The following is a 9,265-nucleotide window of genomic DNA, read 5'->3' as shown; positions in this document are numbered from 1 at the left end:
TCATATAACATACTTCCTAAAATCATTACTGATAAAAAGAAGCAACTTCTGTTGAACACTGACCTGGGAACAGCTTCCACTAAATTTAATTGCACCTACCACTAAACTCAGGACCCATGACGTCAAGGGGAGACATGGCTGGGTACCTGTTCAGAGACCCACTAGCAAGAGTCCCTTAGAATTGCTGCATGCCCACCTGCTTGTTCACTGGTCTCTTGCTCTGACTTGGTCAGTGGTGCTGTCATGGGAATTCGGAAAAGGACCAGTAGATGCCACTGGCTCTTAATCTTCCAAGTAAGTGATGAGGAAGAGAAGGAAAAGCAAGAGCAGCCGTTGACCTAAGAACATAGGAGGAATGCTGGATCAGACGAATGGTCCAGCCAGTGCAGCAGTCTGTTCATGCAGAAGCTAACCAGCTGCCCACAGGAAAACCCTAAGTAGGATAAGAGGGCACCAGCATCCTCCTACCCATGTACCCCAGCAACATAAGCATTCTGCTACTGGAGGTATTGCAGAAGATCAGTGACCACTGATAGTCCCCTCTATGCATTTGCCCCAACCCTTTTTGTTGTTGTTAGTGGTGGCTATCACTACTTCTCATGTAGATGAATGCCATGGCGGTTTGAAGGCTCCGACTCTCTGCGGGAAGGGCCCAGTGGGAATCCCTACCCAAGGGCCCTCCAAAAGCTGGTCCGGCACAGACTGACCCATCGGTAAGCCTTAATTCTCAGAGGACATCATCTTTAGAACTTAGCCTCGTAAGCTTCTCCTTGCAATGTGCACACCGGAACGATCTTTATTGCACGCAGCGGCAGCACTTTCCCCCCGCCCTGTCTACATGTAGTTTACCATCCAGACGCAGCCAGCCATCCCAGGCAGGATTAGAACCCACCGCCTGACTGCCGCGGAATCACCGAACACGGCCCGCATCCCTCTCCCTTCCCCAGTTAACGGTCCAGCAAGTCACGTGGGACGGGCCGAACGCGAGAGAAAGAAGGGCGGGGCGGGACTGGGCAGTCGAGGCGGGCCCCGCGATTGGCGAGTCAGCGAGTGACCTTCCGCCTGGGCTCCGCCCCTTCCCCCCGTTACGGGGCAGGGAGGGTTTATAAAGGGGGAGGCAGGCCGGCGGGTGGGCTTGAGCTTGTTAGGCTGCTGAGGTGAGTCGGCGGGTGGGGGCGGGCCGGCCTGGCCGGTGGGCGGCATCATTATCACCACGGCAGCAGCCGCCTCCTAGTTTTCGGCGCCCTGTGCCAAGGGGGCGGCTGAGGGCCGCTGGGATGGAGCCTGTTGAGGGCCGGGGATGAGGCAGGCAGGAGAGATGGTTCCCGTCCTTGTTCGGGCTGCGTCAAGGATGCTTCGCGAGTGATTCTTCGCCCGGCTCGGGAGATCTGGAGGTTGGGAGAATCGCTGTCTCGTCACTTGTCCCTGCTGCGCTGGAGAAGGAGGCGACGGCCAACGTTTAGGTTTCTTCCCCGCCCCTTTTCCGTGGATAGAATTTTCCAGGGTTCTCCATGAACCAACCATGTAGCCAAAGTCGCCCTTCGGGGCTGCAACCGCGTCGCCTTGGCCGCCTCCTGGCAGCGACGCTCCTCCTCTGAATCGCCTCCTCGGGAGGAAGGGGCAGCTCCGGGCGGTCCTCCTGAGCGCATTGACTGAAGGCTTGCTTCCGAGGAAGCACTCCCAAGGTTGGGCTGTTGGGTTGCAATCTTAGGCACGCTTATCGGGAAGCCCCTTTCTGAGCCTACTTGGCGCTTTCTTTGGAGGAAACTAGAAGAAAATGGCTAGAAGAAATGGCTAGAAGAAAATGCCTTGCTCATCGCTCTCCCTCCCCCGCCCCGCCGTGCTAGTACCAGAGCATCTTTTCTCTGTAGCATCTAATGAATTGGGCTGCAGCCCACGAAAGCTTATGCTATAAAGCATGTATTCGTCTTGAAGATGCTGCAAAGCTTTGCTGATTTTGCTGAAACAAGCTAGCAGGACTGCCCTTCTGGAAGTTACCTCTGTCTACTTGATCTTTCGATTTTGGGGGCTGTGTGGTCCTGCATCCTTCTTAAAGACTTGGAAGGAGATCACTTTACTAATTCATTCAACTATGTCCCAGGCCAGTTAGGATAGAAATAGCTGGAGTTGCTTTCTGATGCTCTACCGTGGGGGTTGCTGATATGACTTTGTTTCTAGTACATTTGAGGAGTAGTGAGAGGAATTTAATGCAATTTCAGTTATTTTGTTTTTAAAACAGACATGAATGTTGAGGTTGGCGTATATAAGTGGTATTGGATATTTCCTGATATGCAAATTGAGTTGCAAGTTGGTGATTAATATCAGGTGGCTCCTCATGGAGAGAGAAAGGAGTTGTTTCAGCACGTGGAGTTGTGTGAATGTTGTTTCCTCAGACTCCTAATTGTGCAGTTTAGGTGTACTGTTGATGTAGGCGTTGCCAGGTCTGTGGTTGGAGTTAATGTAGTTTATAACAGGTTTTCTATCTCTATGGTGAGTATTCTTCGAGCATGCGTAAAGTGCAGTAGGGAAGTGCAAGAACCTATGTAGGGGTGCAGCTTAGTTCTTAAAAGTTCTGGTTTGTGGAAGCATGATGTACATCATCTACTTCAAATGCATAACAGATATTTAGTGTCTGATTTCAGTCTTTTAATTACCTATATGCTATAGCCATGAATGCTGAAGTTGTTCTAAGGGAAACACTAAAGGCTAGTAATTCCTTTGCAGCCCTAGCCGTTTCAATGGTTCAGCTTTCACAGTCCCCGCTTCGTCGCCCTTCACCTTCATGTCACTCTGAGGAAGGGAAGGAGAAGAATATGAAACCAGCTAAGCAGCAGGTGACTCAGGGTCCTCGAGGGGATAACCAGCCTCCTTTGAGCCCCCTGCAGGCAGCCTTGAATTCTGCCACCACAGCATCCCAGGCGTATGAGACATACATCGACAATGGGCTTATCTGCTTAAAACACAAGATCAGGAACATTGAGAAAAAAAAGGTATGTACATTGCTTAGACTAACAAAATAAGAAAAATGGTACTGAAGCAGCCTGGCTGCTATGTGCCATTTACTCTTCTGTCCTTCTGCTGCATATTTAGTTTGCAAGTTTCTTGAGGGCAGAGAGGTGTACGTATTGCTTGCAAAACCATAAAATGTTATATATTTCTAAAACCATCAAAGTATATATAATTTTGTGTTTTGCTCTAGCTACCTGCCAGCCTTTAAAATGTGGTTCATATAATGTAATAAGTTTGTGTCATGAGAAAAATAAGATGTGGCACATAGTTCCCATGTATTATTGAGACTACTGTATTATGCTGCTTAGGCTTTACAGTAATTTACATTTCTATGTAATCTTTCAGTGCTGTTGGTATAAAGAAACCTGCATGACTAGAAGTAGCTTCAGGCTTGATTAAGTCAGCCTTCTGCAGAAAGGTGGCTTTGCAGTTTGGCTGCAGTAGTTACCTGAGTGTGAATGTCATAAAGAGGATGTCATAAAAAACTTTGCTTGTCTGATAACTGTAAACAAATAACCTCTAAATCATGAGAGTGATTTCAGTTTTATAAAATTCTTACACACTGGAAATTCTGAAACTCTATTGCCTGGCTGAGGGAAATGCCAGGTCATATTAGCTCTGTTTTGCCATCATCTTTATGCAACTTGGGCTGCAGCATTGTTTCATACTTGTAAAGAATGTGCTTTGGGCTTCTCATTTAAACTCATTCCTCAAATCTTAATTCCAGTTAAATGCCTGGCTTCTAATCCAAAGGACTCAGATGGTCAATTATACATTTAGAAGAGGAGTCTCAGTCTCAGTGTCTCTCCCTCTCCGATAAAAAAAAGCCACTCGTGCCTGTGTAATCTTATACATGCTTTATATATATTCCCAGCTCAAACTAGAAGATTACAAGGATCGTCTGAAAAAGGGGGAGTCACTCAATCAGGATCAGTTGGTAAGTTTTCTGTTCTTGCTTTCATACATTTACTTGCATTCACCCTTTGCTTGAAGAGCTGAGTAGTACTTAGTGAGATTCCCAGGTGGTTTCACAGCCAACTGCTAGTTCTAGAAACAGTTGTACCTCTTGTCTTTAAGTAGTTACCTGAGATCTGGAAAGTCAGTTTCTTTTAAAGAATTGTCTAAAATTTGAAAATGGTTGAATTAGTCTTTAAAAATTGGTATGCTGACTTGAGTAGATAAGCAGGATTCTGCATCATATGGTTTCACTTGAATACTCCACCTATAATGCAGTGCTTACCATTTCAATGTGTGCTTTTTCACTCCTATCTTTTAATACTTGTTAGAAATGTCCAGTATCTGTTGAACTATTACTTGTTCATTGAATATTTTCATTGGATAGCACAATTTTTGCTGTTTGTTCCAAATGATACCTACCTTGATATTGGTGTGCTTAGAGATACCGTGAAGTTGCTATTTTGCAGACTGTATAGATACAGCTTCGGCAACAAATCAAATCTAGTAATTATAAGCAACAGAGTTAAGCAGACAAATATTGACCAGATATCCATTCCATCAGCTTGGTGAAGAGACAAACTGCTATTTTGCTGCTTTTCTTGAACAGGTCCCATTCAACTTAGTCATTACAAGAGCTTTATAAAGTTCTTAACTTTAAGAATTGGGGCCTGAATCTGTTTGTTTTCCTCTTTTCTATCCCTTTTCCCTTTTGTGCCATATCTCCTATATTGTTTCTGTTCATAGGTTCTCATGTTACTTTTAACCTCTAAACAGCACTCAGTTTATTTTAGGTGCTATATAGATGATGATCATGATGTATGGCTAATTACAGGAAGCAGTTGAAAAATATGATGAAGTGATACATAACTTGGAATTTGCTAAAGAACTTCAGAAGACATTTTCTGGGCTTAGTCAAGATGTAAGTATACCATATTATCTAGAAAAGGATTTGTACTAATTTTTGCTTAAGAACAAATACATGTGGACAGGTGGCAGTACTTGGATAGGCTGCTGTGATATTCACTATAATTTCTATCTGAATCCCTCTGCTGCCTCTAGTTTCTAAAATGCTGAGTTTGGGCCTCAACTCTGGTATGTTAGTTTTTTGTGCATAAAGGCTTATGTTGCTGATAGAGTATGCTCCTTTTCCATGTCCTGATATGGGCTCTGTTCATAATTAAGCTCTGTTCAAATTTGTTGCAATGTTAGATGATTCTGACAGGACATATTTGAAAGGCCTAATTGAGTATCTTAAGCACATTCAATGTCAATAAAGTGTTCTAGTACTATCAGAATGATTGTAACTATGCATCAAAGACTTAGAATGGACTTTGGGTTATGGTCAACTTGCTGATTGCATCTGTTGTGACCATGTATAGTATGCTAATTGTATTGATACAGCTGCTGAAAGCACAGAGGAAAGCACAGAGGAGGGAAACCATAATGAAGCTTGAAGCAGAGAAGAAAAAGCTCTGCACAGTACTGCAGGTCCAGTATGTGCTGCAGAATTTCATTCAAGAGCATGTGCAGAAAGACTTCAAAGCTGGCATGAATGGTGCAATATACTTGCCTTCTAAAGAACTAGACTACCTCACTAAATTTGCAAAATTGACCTGTTCGGGAAGAAATAAGATGGTTACGTAAGTAACTTGTTCTTACCATAAAGAAAACAAACTCAAATTGTATTACCTTCAGGCTGAATCTATTATGTCTAGGTTTTCTGGAAATGGTTTCAGAAATGGTGAAATTGTTCTTAGTTTTATCTTAACTGTGATGGTTGGATTTTTTAATATTTTAATGTTTGTTATACCATCCAGAGAACCAACTGGCTATAGGCATGGTAGGAAAATGTTTTACATAAGTTGAAATATGTAGGCATGGGAGAACAACATATGGGCTGCGTGTGACCCACCAAAATTGGTTGTGCCCCCCTTTGCTAACATGCTGCAGGAGTTCTTTGAAGAAAGAAGGCACGCACTCCAAAAATGCTCTTTTGTTGATTCTGCAGAGAAGGGAGATCTGCAAGGATTGTGCTCCCTGCTTCTCTGCATAATAGCAGGCTATAGGAAGCTCAGTTCTGAAGCGGCAGCCACTTTTGGCTGTGCTCACTGGACAGTTTAGGGGGAGGTAACGCACCTTCATGACCTCCTAAACATGCACACACCTGAAGTAGGCCAAATAGCTGCATTTCTTATTGAAATGGGACTAACATTTTAAAGTTGGGGAAAGGACATTGGCATACTTGTATGATGTGCAGCAGATGCAGGAAGTTAATTGCTTTATTGAGGTAGTACTAAGTTTGAGGAGGAACAGACTTTTTTTTCCTTTTGCTTTAAGTGTTGAAGACCAAATGGAACAATCATCACTCTACTTCTGGGACCTGCTAGAAGGCAGTGAAAAAACAGTGGTTGGGACAACTTGTGAGTAGCTTTTAATAAATTGTCCTGCTAGTTATATAGCTTACACCACTCTTAATGTAAAATATTACAGAGCAAAATATCGATGACTATTAATCCTGCTGCTACTACTAAATTTCTTAGACTCTTTTCCTGAAAAAGAGTCTATGTGTCTAACTACAGGGATTAAAACAAAGAAATTTAAACAATTTTAAATGGCTAAGCACAATTAGAGATGAAATACCAGGACATGATAAACTAAGCTAAGTCCATCATACGCTATGAATTGCTAGGGACCAGAGAAAAGACGCTAGCATTCAAAGGATGGCAATGTTAACACCAGTTGGATTTCCCTGATTTTGCCATCAGTGGGCCACCACCAACATTTCTCTATTTCTTGCTGCCATCCTCTATGCTCCTTGCAGGTGACAGTTGTAGGAAGGCCTCAGATATTGGTCATAATAGTACAGGTAATACCAGGAAAGGTGTTTTGTCAGGTATTGTAGTTCTGAGCCATCTAAGGCTCTGTAGTTTAACCAGTATGTTTTATAGGTCTCAGAAATATACAGCCAGTGCAAGTAGTCCAAGATCTTTGCATCATGCTCAAATCTTCTGTTCCCCAACTATCAATTTGGTTGTAGCATTTTGCAAAAGGTGTAGTTTCTGTACCATCATTAAAGACAATCCCATATAGAACACATTGCAGTAATTTTACATGGAGGTCACCAGAGCCATAAGCAACTGAAGTCAGGCAACTGGTTGATGCCCAACTATATTACTATTTAGACAAAGGCACTCTGTCACTTATAGCACCTGAGCCTCAAGTGACAATGGCAAGTCCAGAACATTTCCCAAGCTATGAATCTGCTTCTTTGGGGTAATGCAACCCTGTCCATAAATAAGTTGAGCAGCATCCATCCAGTTACAAAAAGCTTTAACAGAACTCAGTCTTGTCTGGATTAAGTTTCTGTTTTCGTCCTAATCCCATCTGTTGTGCTAGACTGGTGCCTGGCTGCATCATCTATAGCCTCACCTGATAAAGTATAAAATAATTTCTTGTCAGCACACTGATACCTAAAACTCAAATGCCCAGATGACCCCACTCAACTGTTTCATGTAGATATTAGATGCTATGTGGGATAAAACTTACCCCTGTGGAGTACATCGTGGAGAATCCAGAGTTATAAACAACCCACAAGCATTGTCTTTTGAAGCATTGTTGAAGATAGGTGCAAAAGCACTGGGATAGCAACTATGCTGTATCAGTCTAATAACTCCTGCTGACTGCTTAGGGCAAGGATATCAAACATAAGGCCAGAGAATCTTAAGTTCCCTGTTCTGTTCTGTTTAGTCACACAGTCAACATTTTTCCAGGCTCTCCTGCCCTCCACCATCCCTCGGAGTCCCCCCAAGCCCACACCCACTGCTCCACTGACTCCATCTAGCCACCTCATACTCTGCTATCCCCTTCTCCTTTTGCTGTCAATCATTCCCTGTAGGCAATTTGTAATACTGCCTGTTGAGGATTCAGGAGTCACTTCTAACACCTGTATTTTAGTAATGGAGGTAGACTGACATCTCTGAGGAGGTGTCCACAGGGTATCCACTCTGTAGGAAATTTGGCTTTCTAACCAATTGTGCTAGACTACATTTCTTGAACATTGTTTCAGGATACCTTCCATAGCCTACAGTTCTGAACCTTTAAAATCAAAGTCTCTTGTTAGTTACCTAAAAAGCTCTTGCAATCATGCATACTTGTGGATTGTTTGGCTACCACTGTAGGTTACCCTGATTTGTCAAACTTTCATGAGCTACCAATAATACTCTTACTGGTTGGTTTGTGACTTAACTTTGTCTCTGCTTAACTGAAAGTTCTAAACTACATGAACTCTTGCAAACTAGTGCTTAATTTTGCAGTTCAATAATCTTTCTGAAATGCATTGTATTTAATTGTTTTTGCCAGTCTAACAATCTTAAAATTTGTAATTATTTGATATCTTTAACATTCAATTCCTTGCCCTTTAGATAAGCACCTAAAGGATTTGTTATCTAAGCTGTTACATTCTGGTTATTTTGAAAATATTCCTGCTTCTTGCAACATACCACACAAAGAGGAACTGAAAGAGGAAATGTCAATAAGACCTGAATTCAAAGATGAATTGCCTGGAAGACCTGAACAAACAAAGCAAATACCAAAAGCAGAACCCATTGATCAACTAGGTAGTGTATACATTAAAATCTTGGGTTACTAAGGCAAAATATGAACAGGACTGTTACACTCTCCCATGTTGAAAAAAACCTTGACAACACAAACAATCAAACCAGGGACTCTAAACATAGCTATCCATTTCAGACCAAGTGTAAAACTATCATTTACTGTTCATACTATCGTCTCCTGATGCAGATGAAATCAGAAATTGTGACTTAACAGTAAAACAGGATAACACCACCATGATGTTAGAGGCTACCTAGTTTGTCAGGATGCAGAAGGGCTGCATGCATAGGCAAAACATTGGATCTTGGCTTATTAAGCAGAGAGATGATCATCTAAACTAGACCAATGTAGCTTACAGTTTTTGCCTAAACAATTAGCTGTTTGGGGAGAATTGTGAACCTTTCTGTTAAGAGTCAAAAGAAGGTAACGGTGTAGACACCTGGTTGACAAATGTCCAAAGAAGTAGTTGCTGGATCAGTCTGAACAGTAAAACATAATAGGGCTCTCTGTAAAAGTGTTCTGTTGAATGCTTAGCACTATTGATAGACTACAGTACTTGTCTAACATTCATTCTGCTTAAGAATTAAAAGCACTCAGTTTCACGAATTCAAGTTATTAATTCCTTTCCCCTAGAACCTCAAGTAGAACGCATTCAGTCTGAAATTCAGCCCCAAGAGGTAAGTTACTA

At 42.4% G+C, this 9,265-nt stretch overlaps 1 protein-coding gene across 17 annotated transcripts in view; it reads left to right on the top strand.

Annotated features, from left to right (window-relative positions):
* The first annotated feature begins 1,097 nt into the window (after window positions 1-1,097).
* Window positions 1,098-9,265, top strand: part of CAPRIN2 (caprin family member 2) — a 33,730-nt gene continuing 25,562 nt past the window's right edge. For 14 of the 17 annotated variants that reach the window (XM_044434270.1, XM_044434275.1, XM_044434273.1 and 11 more), the window contains exons 1-7: window positions 2,350-2,990; window positions 3,884-3,946; window positions 4,799-4,885; window positions 5,368-5,606; window positions 6,304-6,386; window positions 8,388-8,582; window positions 9,211-9,254. In XM_044434270.1, coding sequence (XP_044290205.1) covers window positions 2,670-2,990; window positions 3,884-3,946; window positions 4,799-4,885; window positions 5,368-5,606; window positions 6,304-6,386; window positions 8,388-8,582; window positions 9,211-9,254 — 1,032 coding nt within the window. In that variant the 5' untranslated portion in view covers window positions 2,350-2,669. Of the gene's footprint in view, window positions 1,158-1,287; window positions 1,464-2,349; window positions 2,991-3,883; window positions 3,947-4,798; window positions 4,886-5,367; window positions 5,607-6,303; window positions 6,387-8,387; window positions 8,583-9,210; window positions 9,255-9,265 lie in introns of those variants that run through there. The other 3 variants (XM_044434267.1, XM_044434266.1, XM_044434265.1) reach the window with 3 other exon arrangements.

The sequence above is a fragment of the Varanus komodoensis genome, unplaced genomic scaffold (genome assembly GCF_004798865.1).
Source record: "Varanus komodoensis strain SLA01 unplaced genomic scaffold, ASM479886v1 scaffold27, whole genome shotgun sequence".
In the NCBI taxonomy this organism is placed as follows: Eukaryota; Metazoa; Chordata; class Lepidosauria; order Squamata; family Varanidae; genus Varanus; species Varanus komodoensis.
Note: the sequence above shows the minus strand (reverse complement) of the source record. Positions and strands in the feature narration are given on the sequence as shown.